Here is an 18,845-nt window from a genome sequence, read left to right as displayed (position 1 = left end):
GGAAGCTTATTAAATTTCTCAAAAATTAAATTTTTGCATGAAGACACATTACTATAAAAATGTTGCTTATAAAAGGGAGGAGGAATTTTGGATGAATGTTTACTTTTTAAAGACTCTGTCAAAAATAATGCTGCTACCAGTTTAATAATAATGTCTCTAAGGAATAAAATTTTTATATTTAGATATTGAAAATATGAATTTCAAAAAGAATACATGTTATCTTTGTAAATTTTTAGTAAAATATGTATGATACATTTTTACAGATGACTTGGGATTCATTCAGGCTTTTTTCCCTTCATCATCTATTTGGATTGTTTAAAATAAGATGACATCTGCTTATCACTGCTTCAACTTGTTCAGAGAGTGCTGTTTTCTCTTTGAAGATGCCTTTAGTCTCAATGTTATGGAGTGTTTTTACCTACATGTTGTTCTATATATCTGATGGTTTCAGGCCTAATATCAAGGTCTTTAAACCATTTGGATTTTATCTTTGTGCATGGTGTTAGATGGAGGTCTGAGTTCACTTTTTTGCAAGTGGCTGACCAGTTGTGCCAACACCACTTGTTAAAGAGGCTTTCCTTGATCCATTTTGAATTTCTTGCTCCTTTATCCAAGATTGTATGTCTTGGGAGCATTCTCTGAATACATATGTTTATTACCCTTATATGAGGTTCTATCTTTCTTCCAATACCATGCTGTTTTAGTAACTATTGCTCTATAATACAATTTAAAGTTAGGGAAAGTGAAGCCTAAAATATTACTTTTCCCAAGAGTTGCTCTAGCTATTCTAGGTTGTTTATTGTTCCAAATGAATTTCAGGAGTGTTTGATCCACTTCTTTGAAGAATATCATGGGTATCTTTAGAGGAATTGCATTAAATCTGTACAATTCTTTGGGGAGTATTGCCATTTTAATGATGTTAATCTTCCCAATCCATGAGCATGGTATGTGTCTTCTTTTCCTTGTGTCCTCTTTTATTCCTTGAAGCAGGGTTTTGTAGTTTTCTTTGTATAGGTCCTTCACCTATATGGTTAAGTTGACTCAAGATATTTGAGTTTGTGTTACTAATGTGAATGGGATTATTTTTTAATGTCCGTTTCTTCTTTACCATTATTGGTTTCCAAGAAGCCCATTGATTTTTGCATGTTAATTTTGTAGTTGCCACTTTGCTATATAAATCTACTGTTTCTAGAAGCTTTTTGGTGGAGTCTTCAGAGTTTTAAATATAGTATCATGTCATCTGAAAACAACGAGAACCCAATTTCTTCCTTTTCTATCTGAATGCCCTAGATATTTTTTCCTTGCCTAATCACTATGGAAAGAACTTCCAGCACTATTCTGAATAGGAGTGATGAGAGAGGATAGCCTTGTCTTGTACCAGATTTTAGAGGAAAGGCTTTTAATTTTTAATATCCATTGGGAATAATATTTGCCATTGCCATTGAGTTGTGGTAGATGTCCTTGACTATAAGGAGAAAAGTTCCTTCCATTCCCATCTTGATGAGTTATTTTTTTTTTATCAAGAATGGGTGTTCAAACTAATCAAATGCTTTCTTTGTATCTTTTGATGTGATCATATGTTTTTTATTTTTCTTTTTGCAATATGGTGTATTATGTTGATCAATTTTCATATGTTAACCATCCTTGCATTCCTGGAATGAAACCTACTTGCTCATGATGACTTTCTTGATGAAGCATTGTATCCTATATGCTAGAATTTTGTTGAAGATCTTTGCATCTGTGTTCATCAGATATATTAGTCTGTAGTTTTCCTTTTTGCAGCATCTCTGTCTGGTATTGGTATCAGTGTAATGATAGCTTCATAAAACCTATTTGGAGTTGTTCCTGATTCTTCAATTTCATGAAAAAGCCTGAATAGGATAGGTAGTAGTTCCTCTTGAAAGGTCTAAAAGAATTCATTAGTGAATCCATTTGGGCCTGGGCTTTTGTTTTTGGGAAGACATTTGGTTACTATTTTAATTTCCTCAGTAGTAATGGATCTGTACAGATATGCTAGATCATCCTGGTTTAACCATGGAAGATTATGAGTCCAAGAATTTATCCATTTCTTCCAGATTCTCATATTTCATGGCATAGAGTTTCTCAAAGTAGTCTGATTACCCTTTGAATCTCTGCAATATCTATAGAGAACTCCCCTTTTCATTTTGAATCTGGTTTTTTAAAATCAAGTTTCTCTCTCTCACACAAGTTTCTTTGTGAGTTTTGCTAGTGGTTTATAAATCGTGTTTATTTTTTAAAGACCCAACTTTCATTGATCTTTCAGATTGTTTATTTGATTTTCATTTCTTTGATTTCTGCTCTAAGCTTAGCTATTTTTCTATCTATTTTTGGCTCCCTTTGTTGATAGTTATCTAATTTTAAAAGCTATTTCATTAGCTTTTTATATAGGCTCATTTTTTCTTTTCTAATGTGTGCTTGCAAAGTAATAATTTTCCTCTTAGTACTGCTTTTTTCTGTGTCCCATAATTTCTGATAAATTGTGCCATCATTGTTATTTGTTTCCAGGAATGTTTTGATTTCTTCTTTTATTTAATCTATGAGCCACTGGTTGTTCAGTAGTGAGCTGTTAATTCCCAGGTGTTAGTGTTTTTCTTCTGTGTCCCTTTGTAGTTCACTTCTAATATCAGTGTTTTGTGATCTGCGAAGGTAGTCTGTACAATTTCTATCATCTTGACTTTATGGAGATATGTTTTATGAGCTAGAATGTGGTCTATCCTGTAGAATGACCCATGTGCATTGGAGAAGAAAGTGTATCCATTTTATATATATATATATATAAATATATACACTAGTCCACTTTTTTAAATTTCTGTTTTCAGATCTCTTATATTCTTTTTGTATATATATATATATATATATATATATATATATATATATATACACTAGTCCACTTTTTTAAATTTCTGTTTTCAGATCTCTTATATTCTTTTTGGGTTTCAGCCTGGTTGATCTATCAAGGGGGAAAGGGCAATTTTGAGGTCTCCCACTATTATTGTGTTGCCATTGATATCTTCATTCAGATTTATCAACAAATGTATAAAATATTTTGCTGGACCTTCATTGTGTGTAAATATGTTTAGGAGTGTGACTATATAAAGCTGAGAAGCATCTGCACCTCAAAGAAAATAGTGCTAATGATACAAAAGCTATCCACAGAATGGTAGAAACTTCATCCAATACCCATCAGTTAAGGGGCTAATATCAAATAAAGATATACAAGGTATTAACAGAAATTAACAAGAAAAAAGCATCTAACCCAATAAAAAAATTGGAAGAAGAAATAAAGAGACACTTCCTTAAAGAAGAAATACAAATGGCCAAAGGGCACATGAAAAAATGCTCCACATCACTAGTCATCATGGAGATGCAAATCAAAACAACTATGAGATACCATTTCACACCTCGGAGACTAGTAAACAACACAAATAATGAGAACGAGCAGTGCTGGCGGGGATGTGGAGAAAAAGGAACTATTATTCACTGCTGGTGGGAATGTCATCTAGGCCAACCTTTATGGAAAGCAATATGAAGATTCCTCAAAAAACTGGAAATTGAGCTCCCATCCAATTCAGCTATACCTCTCCTAGGGATATACCCTAGAAACACAAAAATACAATTCAATAATCCCTTCCTCACACCTATATTTATTGCATCACTATTTACAATAGCCAGACTCTGGAAACAACCAAGATGCCCTTCAACAGATGAATGGCTAAAGAAACTGTGGTATATATATACATTGGAATATTATGCAGCCATCAGAAAAGATGAAGTCAAGAAATTTTCCTAAACATGAATGTACATGGAACTTATGCTGAGTGAAATAAGTTAGAGGGAGAGAGATAGACACAGAATGGTTTCACTCATCTATGGGTTTTAGAAAAATAAAAGACATTATTGTAATAATGCCTAGAAAAAATAGAGATGTGGGCTGGAAGGACCAGCTCATGACTAAAGCTCACCACAAAGTGTTGCGAGTACAGTTAGAGAAATAACTAGATTGGCAACTATCATAACAATGTTAATGAGTGAGGGAATTAGAATGCCTGTCTTGAATACAGGCAGGGGGTGGAGGAGGGAAATTGAAGACATTGGATATGGGAATGTTGCACAGATGAAGATTTTTTTATATGAATGAAACCCAACTACAATCATGTCTTTAATCAAAGTGCATAAAGATATCATTTTAAAAATATTAAAGAAAAGGTAAAAATTAATATAAAGTGAAATAAGGTGATAATTTTATGAAGCCCGACAAATCTTTTATTGATTTTATTCCAATATTATATTTCACAAATCTATAATTCGTACAAAATTTGTGAAGAGGAGCTGGAGAGATAGTACAATAAGCAGAGGTTTTTCCTTATACGTGGCATACATGGATTCACAACCCCATGTTCGTAGGCTCACCAGGAGTAATGTTTGAGAACAGAACCAGGAGTGAGTCCTGAGCAATGCTAAATATAACTCCAGAATCACGATGATAATTATGTATGTTAAATTACTTAATGTAATTTTATTTATTTCTCACTTATTTTATTAAAAGTATCAACTTGCGATGTTATTTTTTTTCAAATGTCAGTAGTCAAACTATGCACCCCTTTACTTGCAAAGAGTATGCAGAAAACTAATATATTTCTCCAGGATATTTATAAACAAATATCTTCACTATAAGAAAAAAACCACTTTAAAACACATTATCCATTATTTGTAATATTTTGGCATTTTTGTGAGATATTGTATAATTAACTTTCATGTATGTAAAATAAGTTAATAAACAAAACCTATTCCAATAAGTCATAATATAATATATAATATACAATAATATAAGCAAATATACCATTACAATATCCTTAATAGTGGCTATAAATTTTAGCCTGTTAAAGAGGTTTGTTCTTCTTATGTTTTTCACATACAGTGTAGAAACTGATAATACTGAAATGTTTCTCATCTCTATTAGAAATCTTCATTACTACCCAACTGAAAAAAGAAACTTCAAAAAAATTACTTAAAATGAAAAAAAAAATTAAGCTTCACCATGGTCAAACCCAAAGATCTCCTTTGCTTGCTTATTTGGCCTTTTTGACACTTTTGAGTTATTCTTGAAATTAATTATTTCTTGATTTTTTAATACTTAGTTATCAATTGGTAAAATTTATCTATGTGTTTTTATTATTTAAACGTTGTGCTTGCACTCACCTAATAATGATGGCCAATTTTGAGGATTTTGTAAAGTCCTTTGTCTAATGTCAGTGGGCTTTTGGACTTGCTCCAAAGATATCTGATAAATACTAATAAAAAGGAAAAAATGTATCATGTACAACATTCATAGACAGAATATGTAATCCAAAATTAAATAACATTTTAATAATCAAAATTAAATAACAGTTAAAATAAATAGGTAAATATTAAAATGAAAGATTTTTAAGTAGCATTTGTAATTCCAGTGTATAGCCAAACCTATATTTTTAAAGAAGTATTTTCCAAAATATGAAAATGTGTACTTATAGTCATGTGTCCTTAGCATGCTTTATTTATTTCTAAATTTTACTATAAACTTATTTTAATCTAATACATAGATATTAATATACTTGGGTAATAGTAGTAAGCATAATTTTATAAAGCATGGTAGCATGATTATAAAGCTACTATTGGGGGCCGGAAAGATAGCATGGAGGTAAGGCGTTTGCCTTTCATGCAGAAGGTCGGTGGTTCAAATCGTGGCATCCCATATGGTTCCCTGAGCCTGCCAGGAGCGATTTCTGAGCATAGAGCCAAGAGTAACCCCTGAGCACTGCCAGTTGTGACCCAAAAACCAAAAAAAAAAAAAGCTTATATTGTTTTGTTAATTATGCCAGAATTATCATCCTCAAAATGTTTAAAATTCATATATTTAAATATTTTCTTTCAAGAACAAATACATGGATCTGTAAAGAGGATTTGTTAGTTCATATTATTTAAATTCAAAGAATATTTTGAAAAATTTATGAACCTGTGCTGCTGCTCAATTTTGTGTTTTGGAATTTCAAAATTAGAAAAAATTATCTGATGTAGTCTTAAAACAGATAAAATATTATATGGTTCCAAGTTTCAGAAAATACTCAAGTTTTATTTAACGTTATTAATTTATATTTATATTTAAAATATTTAATCCCATAAATGCAAAAATATTTTAACATTCATCAAGGTAGGTAAAACAGTAAGATTAATATTCATTTTTAGATTTTAGGAGCTCATGATGCAAAAAAGTCATACAGCATAAATATTTCCCCCTTGTGATTAGAAAATCCTTGATAATTCATTCATTGAGACAGAGAAAGATAAAGTCACTACATATTATTTTTAGTATTCCCAGATTTCTAATATGTGGAGTTTTTCAAATAGCAAGTTAGAAATGAATATGTGAACCTATATCTTGGCTATACTAAGTGCTTAATAAATATTTACGCATGACTGAGTGAATGAATATTGGCTCAGTACTCTATTCTGAATTGTAACTGTAGGGGCTATAATTTTTAAAATACATATATTTAACGATGGATTTCTATAAAATATTGAACATAACAATGAAAATATGAAACATAAATTTTGGAAATTACTGAGTATTAACATCATTAAAGAGATCAAATATATTATTATCTAATATATTTATGAGTTATTTTATTTTTATAACTACTTTAAGCACCGTGGTTATATACTTGTTCATGATTGACTTACTGTCATAAAGCTTACGCCACTCTTCACCAGTGAACATTTCTCACCACCAATGTCCCTAGTTTTCCTCCTGCCTACCCAGTTTTTGTCCAGAGTGATAAGTTTAAACTATTGTTGTCATAGTGGACCCTTCTTTACACTAACTGCCCCATAGAGTTGAGGACCAGTCTATGGTAGGACACTTGCTACAGGTCATTTTGGGTGGATTATACCCCCTTAATGGCACTAAGGGCTTACTCCTGGCTCTGTGCTCAGAAATTACTCTTGGCAGGCTTGGGGGATGATATGGGACCCCTGGAATCAAATCACCATCTTTTCTGTGTTAGCTGTGTGCAAGGCAAATGCCCTACCACTGTGCTCTCTATTCTGCCTGTACAGGCCATTTTAAACTTTCAAAATCACTAGCTTTTGAGAATCTATATTGCCTCTACATGCATGCATGTCTTTCTGTATATTTTGATATTACTGCATAATTGTGATATACTACACAACAATATTTTAAGTTAGTGTACATGCTACTTAGGAAATTTCATATATTTTATCATAAATTACTAAAAGCTTCCAAACTGTCCATTGATGTTTCTTTAATAAAATGTGGATAACTAACTAATGACCAAACAAATACTGATGTTGAAAGAACTAGTTAATGAATTACTGAAGTTTAAGCTTTAAATAAGGGTGAATTAAATCATTGATGACATTATCTTAATATTGAAATTTTAACTTAGTGTCAAAAAATTAAATGAGGAATGATTTATATGAAAAATTCAAGAGACATACTTTGGAGAGAACTTGACACGATGCACATAATCCTGGTTGCAAGGCACAGCAGCAGCAGATATTCCTTGTACCTTAAAGATATAATGAATTACTTCAGTAGTTTTCTAAATATAAATTATTTTGAATTTATAAAAAGGGTCTATAAATATTTCTTAAAATATCTTATAAAATTAATTTTATTAATAAATTTTACTTATGCATATTTATATAATGATATATATCGCAAGTATAATTTCATATTGCATATGGATTTGAATAAACATTGTATATGAATATATAATGAACTATATATTGCATAAGATTTGAACTGTATAATCATAATTTCTGAGATCTTTATATTTTACTAAAAAGTCAAATTTTGTAAGCCAACAAGCCAGTAATATTTTATATCTGAGAAATATGTATCTTAGAAAGGGAACATTATTTTTTCAATATTTCAAATAATTATAATGTCAGGTGAGAAGATATATTACAGGTAGAGTGTTTGCCATACATGTAAATACATTGGCTTTTCTTCCTGGAAGCATACTCCCCACACCCTCCAGGAGAGATTTCTTGACAGCATCCTCATCCCCCAAAAAATAATTAAGTAGGAAAAAAAATCTGCAGCAATCACTCATTCAACTTGTTAAACTACAGTAAACAAAGCTCAGATACATATGATTAAAATATCAATAGCCAAGAATCCTATCTTTAAGAATGTCTGTTTTTATATTTACTAGTTTTATAATATTGTCACAGTCAGAATTTCATAGTTTTTATGATAAGTTAATTGATATTTTAAGTTTTGTAAAGAGAATCAGAATTTTTGGTAATGGTCTTGGTGTTAGAATAATTTATGCATAAAAAGTATAACAGTATTGTGTAGAATCACCCCACATGCCATAGTTCCAACAACCGGTGAATGAGTCTGAATCAGGGTCATGCATGATATAATCCATATCTGGCTGAGGGTGAAACGCATATACTCTGGCAATCTTCTACCTTGCATCTCTCACAAGCTGCCTGCCAGACTGTTTTTATTGAGTAGAGAGACCACCCCATATGGGTCAGTAAGGACATAGTAAGGGTAGATAGCTCAGGCTATTCTGAGCCCATCCAGCCCAGGTTTACATATAAAACAATCCTTGTTTTGGGTGAAACCAAGTTGTAAGCAAACAGGTACAAAGAAGCCAGGGATGATCTTTGTTTTGGGTAAAATGTGGTGTACCTAACTACTGTCTCTTCTTTGTTCAAAAATTTGAGAGGGGTTGCCAGGCATTGGCTGCAGTGCCTGGAGCTGATAAACATGCGATGACTGGAGCACACAACTGCTGTGCAGGCCTCCTCTTAAGAAATTAGACCATTTCTGCAGACATAATTTGAGGATAAGTTGCTAAATTATATACACAGTCAAACATTATAGCAATTGGGAATTTGTTAGGTTACATGCTGTGAAAATCGCAATGCAATTTGTACAATCTGTACTAACTGTGTTAAATATCTTATCTATATAATTATATATAAAGGTTATTTTTGAAGTCTAAGAGGAAAATATTAAAATCCTATTAAATTTTCATATTTTCTAGTATTTCTAAATATACTGATATATAAGCTATAGTAGAAGCATCTGACTGACTCTTGCACATTGATCAAGATAGCTGGTATCATGTTAATCAAATTGAGATCTCATTCATGATGCTAATGATTATCTAATAAATAATTCTGATGCTAGTAAATTGAAGGCTACATTATTTAGAATGGGGAAAATTTCAATGTTAGAAATACAAATAACTGGAGAGAATGATAGAACAGTGGGTACACATGACCAAACTGGATTGGATCTCTGTTACACCAGGTGGTCCCCCATGTCTGCCAGGAGTGGTCCTTGAGCACATCACAAGGAGTTATCCATAAGCACTGCTTGGTGTGGCCAAAAATAAAGGAAAATATGAAATAATAACACCTAATACAACTTGGCTATATCTGATAGGAAAATGAGAGGATATTTTAAATATATTTAAGTATATTTGATTATATTATAAAGCAAGTGATATGACCCAAGCAGTTAGAAATAGTTTGTCATATTTTCCACAAAAGGTGTCATTTCCTAAAGTAATGATTGTTGCTGAGTATAAATCATTTATGTAAAATGCAGAGAGGAAGACATATTGTCTTCATATTTAAACAACATAATGTAGAATATAGTCCTTTCGTTATAGGTTTGTATTCATAATGTTGTTATTCACTTCAGAGAAAAAATAACAGATATTGTTATTTAGTTTGTGCATCACACCAATCTCTCCTCAGCAATTACTCCATGCTTATGAATCACCCATGGCTGTGCTCAGAGGACTATACATAGTGCTGGTTATCAAACCTGGATCAGCCTCTTGCAAGGCAAGTGTCTCACTTTCTATACTTTCTCTGACCCAAGAAGGAACAGATTGTAAAGATTTTTTGATCATTGAAACCATAACATCAGGTTACTAATTAATATCTTGAAGGAATATATATTGATTTAAAATATAATGATCTGAGGGTCTATATGTGGTTAAAATAATGACACTCCTGAGCAACTATGAAACAAGTATTGATAAATATGTCTACACTCATATAGTTAGTTACTCCTTAATAGCCAAAAAAATTTAGATGTCTAACTGTTATAAATTCTGTATATGGTAATACTACCTTGCCCAAACAGGTATTGAAATTATTAATTAGTGATTAGGAATTCTGTGTGCTAATAGCTATCAATACTGATGCATAAAATCGAATGACAACATGGACACTGAAACTGTACTGATTAATGTAGTTATGTGAAAAAATAAACATCATATTAAATAACTTAGACGTAATAAAAATTAAATCCAATGACAGATTATTGAGAAACAGATAAGAGCAAACTGGCACAAGATTATATACTAATTTGTATGGGCAATATTTTTGTTTCACCTAATGTATGCCAAGTCAAACTCAAGTTATGTGACTCTTGAACAGGTATACTCTATCTGGCCCTAAGGTTCTGTGCAATTTTAATCTTTTATTTAAATCACTGTGATTTACAATATTATTCAGAGTTGGGATTCAGACATACAAAATTTCAAGACCAATCCCACCAACATTTTCGATCTCCTTTCACCAATGTTTCCTAAGTCCAATTCATGCCATAACCAGTTCCCCTCTATCCTACCAACATAACAGGGTTTTTAAAATTTTGGTTGTAAAAGTTTGGGTCTCATAATTTCATTGTTTTTGACTCTGAATTGGATATTTAGTTCTGTCCTTTTTTAACTGCAACAATGCACCAGAAACTCCTTGGCCCCTGTCCCCATCTTTCCATGTTTGTGTGTCTCCTCATCCACTCAAAGTATTTCTTTCTCCTCAGTATACTCTGAGGCCTAGAGTGTCCTCCACAACCCACATTTAAACCATTAAATTTCTTTATGCAGTTATTCTAAATACCACATATAAGTGATATCATTTTGAATTTATCCTTCTAGCTTATTTCATTTAAAGTATCTTCTGTTCCATCCATATTACAGCAATTTGCATTATTGCCCTAATTTATTCTCACTATGTACCTAAATTATAACTCTGAAATACTTGTAATTCACACTGATCTCAATAAAAATAATAAAAAGTTTCTAAAAATCTATAAATACTATATATACAAAGATCTATATGTAATACATAAAGATGTTTGGCTATTTCAAAAATCTATAAGTAATATTCCATTTCTTTTCCATTTTAATGAAAGTTACATTTTATTAAAATTGTATTATTATACTAATACATACTAGTTTTTTATTATTTTAAAATCAATATTAAAATTTTAGTTTCTAACAGATGAATGGAAAAATTCAGGTAAATCAACATTTTATTGGCTATTCAATATTTAAGCATAAGTAGATCCCATACAAAACAATATCCAATTTTTTGTCACTTATGTGTATGATAGGAATTTATAGTGAGAAACTTACCTCATTTCCTTTAGAGTTTGGAACATTTGGTTGCAAAGATTCTATTTGGACTTCAGTCTGAACTGAATGAAATGCTTCATTATTGTCTGATGATTCATTTTTTTCCTTTGAAGCAGAAAGTAAATTAAATATTTTCATTTTTGAAATTTAATTTTTAGGTGTTGAGATTACATTTTTCCAAGATACAATTAAATAATTTTCAAGGGGTAAAATTAGATTAAACAAGTATTTCCTAATAAGTTTTGATTTCTGGATCACTTTTCGAATCCAAGAAATGCTATATATTCTCTAAATAAAGCCATGTACACATAAATATCCCCATATATTGTCATGGGATTGATTGATTTCCTAGTGCTCACCTATATGTTAATAATTTTTGTGATAATCATTAATTAACTCATAACCAGAGATTTTTACATCTTAATAAACTGCTACAGCTCTAAAATGTCATCCCCAATTTAATTCAAGCTCTCTTAATATTTCTCTCAAATTGAGTCCTAAATGTATAGGATTATTTAAGTTTAAGCCAATCAACAATATTTATTTGTTGATATTCATTTATTTATTAAATTATTTATTTAATAATTGTTATTATTTATTAAATCAACTCTATAGAATTCCCAAAAGTACAATCACAATAAAGTACCATGTATTTGGAGAGCTTCTTTAATGTTAACATAATCCATTAGTATTTTCACACTTTATAAAGGTCTTATGATCAACATTAAATTTAATACATGGTGACAATATTGTTATGAAATTTAATTACATCAACAGTATTGACCACTTGCAAAATTAACAATATTTTAATATAAAATCTGTATAAATCAACAATATTAAAAGAGTAATGGCAATAATCTTTCTTCCAGTGACTTGAAACAAAACCATCTTTAAATTTTAATAAATTGTCTTTCAAAAGACCTATGACTTTTACTACAATATCAATAATTTTATCTCTCTGTTGTTATACTGGTTGCACATAAAGAAATGAATGCTTACACAAGATAATTAGATAATAGAATTGGTGACTACTACTTTGACTTCTTCCATTTTAAGTGGCTTTACACACTTAAATTTAAAATATCAATTGACAAATATGTGTTTATCTACTAATAATGCATTGGGTGGAGATACTGTAAAAACTTAAGTTTTCCTAAAGTTAACTTTTTCCATTAGGCCTAATTGTTATGTGGGTTTTTAGTAGATGTTATGTTAGATTATACCTTGTTTTACCCAAAACAAAGATCATCCCTGGTTCCTTTGTATCTGTTTGTTTACACCTTGGTTTTACTCCAAAAAAGAGATAATCTTAAATGTAAAACTCGGTGTGAATAGCTCAGGATAGTCCATATACCCCTACCTGGGAGTGCTCTCTGTACTCAATAAAAACCACAGTTCTGGCAGGCAGTTTGCCCTTGATATGAGATTGAAGATTGCCAGACCACATGTTTCACCCTCAGCATTCTTTGGATTACTTCATGCATGACCCTGTCTCAGACCCTTTCATCTAGAGTTGGAAATATGGGGTGTAGTTTGATTTTACAATAGTAATTAGTACTTCAGATGCATCAGTTTCAGGCAAATAACGCCATTATATACTATTCCTCACAATTTGGGGTTCTTTTATTTTCTCCATTTTTAGTTTCTTTTTATTATCTTTTCCCATTTAACTTCTATGGCCTACATATGCATTTCTCTTTAGATTCCTTCTTCACTTGAACTTTTATGCTATCATGTAACGTTTAACAGGCAAATAGCATGTTTTATAGGCTTAACTTGGACAAGGCAGATAAACTAAGTAATGTGAATACACAATAACAATGATTCACTTTATGTAAATAAATGCTGTGAATAGGAAAATTGTTTTTAATTTTCTGACTACATTAATTTGATTGTAAAACCCACACAATTTTCATTGTCAAATTAAATTTATCAGATTGAATCAATCAACTTCATTCACATTACAACCAATTAGAAAATTTTAAAGAATTAAGTTTTCTTATTTAGTCCAAAATTTTATCGAGGTTAATATATGGTGTTTTACATTTCAAGAGGATATGCACTCTTTTTTGTAATGTTCTATACAGTTATATTATGTAAAATGGATATAAATTATTGAGAGACATCAAAATAAAGTTATACATTATATTTCTCTTAACTAGTACAAATAAATATTTTATGGGAAAAGTTATCAAAGAAACTGAGTTGAAGTCATAAGAAAAGATTAATTAGGTGTTTTTAAAATCATACTAAAATTTTAATTATAAAAGAAATTTAAAGATTAAGAATATTAATTTAAATATATAACATATCTATATTAGTTTTTGGTATAAAAATTAAAAAACTAATAACTAAAGTGATTTTTCTCTAGAGATATGTCACTTCTGGATCACTTAAGCAAATTTTTTTTTGTTTTTGTTTTTGAGCCACACACAGCAGTGCTCAGGATTTACTCCTGGATCTGCATTCAGAAATTACTCATGGCAGGCTCATGGGACATTATAGGATGCCAGAGCTTAAACCTGAGTCAGTCGCATGCAAGGCAATGCCTTACCTGCTGTGCTATCACTCCAACCCTGCAATTTTTTTTCTTAAATTTTGTCTCAGTTCTTTAGAAATTTGGGGGTAAATTATTTGAAATATAAATAAAATTATCATCTTTTTAACACAAATAAAACTTTTTGCAATTGATTTTACAACAGAAATCATGACAATTTGCTAGTATATTTATTTGTACTTGAGTCAGTAAAAATTAACATAAAATTCTTACATTTACAACTTGTCTCAATTCTTCCTCATGTTGAGTAAAGATATCCTCCCATCTGTGCTGGCTCTTTTGTCTTTGGACTTCTAAGTCTGACAATTCAAAATCTTCAAATTTCTGTGTTAACTTTTCCTGGAACCATTTTGATGATAACTTTTTTGTCAAGGCTTGTTTTAGACTAAATATTTTTGATTTTTTCTTCTGTGCCTGTTCTGGATGAGAGTAAATCATATTTGATGACAGATTCGCCATCAGGGTTTGTAGTGGACCAAATGACTTTGTATTATTTGAGTTTGGTGTTTGAAGTATATCTCTTGATATTGCTTCTACCAATGCTTGAACTGGACCAACTGCCTCTGGGGGTTCTATTGCCCAGTCTTGAGCATGAGATGAACCTTCAGTTTGTTCCTCTACTGGAATTAGCACCTGAGTGTCCAAATGTACTGGTAAGAGCACATTGTGGTTCTGTGACAGTAGAGGCAGAAATACCTGGGCATGAACTCTTAAGGACTCAGATTTCTCTGCTTCTAAATCTGACTGGAAAAGTTCAGAAGTCAGTGTCTGTACTTCTGATTGTTCAGGTACCTTGTTTGGTTCCATCTGCTGTTTACTTAACTGTATATACATCTGCTTTTGTTCAGGTTCTCGCCCTTGCCTTTGTTGTTGGTCAGGTACCTGATCTTGCCCCTGAAATTCTTCTGGTACTTGATTCAGATCCTGTGGTTTATCTGATGTCTGTGCCTGGCCCTGAACTTGCTGTTCTTTGCATACCTGGAGCTGTTCTTTGGATACCTGGAGCTGTACATGAAGAGTCCTAGGTATCTTAAACGGAGCCTGTAGTGGCATGAGCATCTTGGCTGTCCTCTGTAGACGTGGAGGTGCCCTAGGCTGCATCGGCCTAGATGTCTTAGCTTTCATCTGTGACTGCAGTGGTCTGAGCACCTGAGCTGCAGGTCCATGTAGTTGCTGAGGTGTATGAGCTTTCCCCAGTAGAGATTTAGGTGCAATGTTATGAGACTTTAGTGGCATGAACATCCTGGCTGCTCCCTGTAGATGCTGAAGTGCCTGAACCTGTGGTTCATCTCCATCAGGTAACCACCTCGGCTGAGAGGGCTCTCCATGCAGGACTCTAAGTGGTCTGCATTGGCTGCTGGTTGGAAGTCTCAGAAGTTCATGGGTACAAGAAGGTCCTCTAAACATAAACATATATGTAATTGTCATGTCATACTTTTCAGTGGGGTGAAGCTATGAATGGAAACTATTTTTATTTTTAAATAAATATACCACACAAAAATATATTTCAGTATACATCTCTTGAAGTATAATATACAATATATAATATTTGTTATTTGTATATATTTTGCATGCAATATTTGTATATTATATTTGCTAACTACTATTCAACTGAAAACAGAACTATTATTTATTGAAATAATCAAGGATTTCTTAACAAAATTCTTAACAAAATTTCTTAATAGTATAGAACCATTTGCTTTATGTGAATTGATAAATAAAATGATATGTTTAATTTGTCTATCTCACCTGAATCTTCTCATAGTGTACTGTTCTTTAATAGCTTCTTCTCTTTCAAAGATCAGAGGTGTTCCTATTTATGAGCAACAACAAAAAACAAAGTCATTAGCAGAGATTAAGGTAAAACACCTCAGACAATTTGTACCTTTTAATGCTCAAGATATTGGAAGAATTTACAATGACAGAAAAAAGGAACCTTTCAGATCACAGGGATGGTCTCTGTACTCTAAACAACGACAGTTCTGGCAGACTGAGTGGTGAGATACAAGGTAGAAGATTGCCAGACTGTATGTGTTTCACCCTCAGCCTGGTTTGTATTGTTTCATTTGCGACCCTGATTCAGACTTGTTCCCCTGGGTTTGGAGATACGGTGCAGTGCGTGGGGTGATTTTACATTTATCTATATATATGGTTTTATATAAATTCTGGGGCCGGCGAGGTGGCGCTAGAGGTAAGGTGTCTGCCTTACAAGCGCTAGCCAAGGAAGGACTGCGATTCGATCCCCCAGCGTCCCATATGGTCCCCCCAAGCCAGGGGCAATTTCTGAGCCCTTAGCCAGGAGTTACCCCTGAGCATCAAACGGGTGTGGTCCCCCCAAAAAAAACAAAAAAATAAAATAAAATAAAATAAAAATAAGTTCTATATAAATTTTTAGCTGTACAAAGAAAATTTAGAGAGTTTATTACTACAATTCTGAAGAATTAAATATGAAAACGGCAAATAGAAAGTAATGACAGAAACTAGTTGATTTAAAGTTAGTGATTTAAGGTAATCACTGCTTAAAAGGTGTGTGCTCTCGATATATGGATTCTATGACTTGGACTCACACCTCTCTTTGGGGTTCGAATCTTTGAAATGAGAACCAACATTTTTTTTTACTTAACTTCTGGGATTTATATTAAAGGTCCTAAAAATGTGCCTTCATTCCTTTTAGTGTTTATTCAGTATTGGAATATAGAACCATATGTTTAATTTACATTTGAATGTTCTAAAACAAATTATTTAGGACATCTACACTTACATCGTTTATGTGTAACATTACATAAATATAAAATTTCCAGCCATTAACATTCGAAAAATTATATAATTCTATAAATGAACAAATTAGATGTGTTATATTCTTAGTCCAATTTGTGACTGTCTAGCCTTGGTAATACAAAAGAACCAGAAAAGTTGAATAGTTTATCTTGATAAAATAAATAATTTCTACTGCTTCTCACTCCTAAACAGAATAAGTATATTTTCATGAAGATGAAAGAAGGTCCATCCAGTTAATCCTACAATCTTTATCTGCCTGGTCTTACAGGTGTCTCCTTCTCCATGGTCACTCTCATTCTGACTATGGTTCTCCAAATTAAATGTGAAAGTGTATTACTAAAACATTAAATCACCCTGAGTATTTTCCTATAATTTTCTAAAAATTCATCTTGTGCTTTATGACATTAATATATATACATATATTGTGTATGGTGCAAAGGAATACTTAATATATACATTAATATATATATATTGTGTATGGTGCAAAGGAATACTTAAGGACAATGATGAAGTTAGTAAGAAAATGTGTCAAACTCATTGGGGTTTATTAAAATATCAGCTAAAAAGCCTTTTTGTTTAATTTATGTAATTTATTCTGGTATGAATTTTTCTTAAAATCTGTATGTACAAATTCTTTAGGATTTTCGCTGCTTTGTAAATATGAAAACTTGATGTGTATAACTAGAAATAATTTAAATTCTAACATATGAATATATACATAAATGTCTGATAGTGAATAAATAAATTTGCCACAATTCTTAGCAGAAAATCAGTATAGATACCTCAGAAGTTTTTATTTTCTACTAATTTGTGACTAAACAGCTGTTGCTTTCTTAAAAATTAAATTCTGTTGTCATTTGAATATTCAAATTCATATATTTTACCTTTTTTCTGTCTATTTTTAATAATTCCAGTAAGATGCTTCTTTAATGACTCAACAACTTGTCCTTCATTTTTTATATTTTGAACAAATGGATGACGAAGCATGCTTGCAGATGTAGGACGAAATAGGAAATTTTTTATCATGCACTTTTCCATGAAATTGTGGAATTTGCGAGACCTAAAAAAGTTAAAAGATAAAAATGTTTTTAGGCTTACCACATTTTTCCCCACTCCCATCTGTATGCTTCTCTCAAGATCATAGTTTTGGGTAGTTGTTTCTAGATAAAACTACCTTTCAAATTGTCAATTTATTGCAATTTTACAATATAAATCATGCAAGCAACCCCAATCAAACTTCAGGACAGACTAGTCAATGACATTTTCTAACCAAATAATGGGAGATTCAGTTATATCAGGAAGAAGTATATGGTAAATAAACATCAAGTAGTAGAGATAGCAATTAAGTAATTTATGTTAAAAATTAAGTAAGTCTGACCACTATAGTCAGCCTTAAAAGGTCATTCTCTGACATCTCAACATTTCATGGGATTCTGTGTGTTGTGCTACAAAAGTATAGATATAAATGCCACAAAAAGTTGTTAATAGTACCAGAAATAATTAATACACTATGGCCTAAAAAAATATGTGCACTCAGAAAGTCTCAAATTGTTTAGCTAAATTAGATCATTAGGAGAAATGTCACTAATCAAATAGTGATTTCTACCAGAAAACATAGTAAATTTAAGATTACGCAGTATGCTACAGTATGGTACCAGTGAGCTTTAGAGAAAAAGGGCTCCCAAAAATGTTTGGCCTACAGGACCCAGAAGGAACAAGTCCTCTGTACTAAGTGTTTAATATATCAGAAAACTGAGCTCCATATGACAACTACTGACTATCCATCTAGCTATGCTGAGAGACATAAAAATTGTTTCATTTGATCCATACCATTACTAAGAAAATAGTTCTACAAACAAGACCTAGATAGAGAATATGTCCCTAACACTACTCCATAAAAATGGGCCAATTAACCCTGGCAATTCTTCCATCTCAATCTTAAAGATACAGTGCCAGAAGATAGTAGTGACCTAACTAACAGTAATATATCATAAAAGACAATGGAGAGGTTTTTTTTGGGGGGGGCTCACACC

General features: G+C 31.7%; 1 protein-coding gene and 1 non-coding gene across 2 annotated transcripts in view; both read right to left on the bottom strand.

Annotated features, from left to right (window-relative positions):
• Positions 1 to 18,845, bottom strand: part of NRK (Nik related kinase) — a 181,313-nt gene that overhangs the window by 54,167 nt on the left and 108,301 nt on the right. The window contains 6 exon segments of the mRNA XM_049766937.1: positions 5,221 to 5,312; positions 7,516 to 7,586; positions 11,478 to 11,582; positions 14,248 to 15,433; positions 15,784 to 15,847; positions 17,697 to 17,872. Of these exon segments, the coding sequence (XP_049622894.1) occupies positions 5,221 to 5,312; positions 7,516 to 7,586; positions 11,478 to 11,582; positions 14,248 to 15,433; positions 15,784 to 15,847; positions 17,697 to 17,872 (1,694 nt within the window).
• LOC125999724 (small Cajal body-specific RNA 24) lies at positions 4,595 to 4,725 on the bottom strand. Its single transcript, XR_007492201.1, has one exon. It is a non-coding gene; the product is annotated as a small Cajal body-specific RNA 24 (non-coding RNA).

The sequence above is a fragment of the Suncus etruscus genome, chromosome X (assembly GCF_024139225.1).
Source record: "Suncus etruscus isolate mSunEtr1 chromosome X, mSunEtr1.pri.cur, whole genome shotgun sequence".
NCBI lineage: Eukaryota > Metazoa > Chordata > Mammalia > Eulipotyphla > Soricidae > Suncus > Suncus etruscus.
This window is presented reverse-complemented; position numbering and strand designations above follow the sequence as displayed.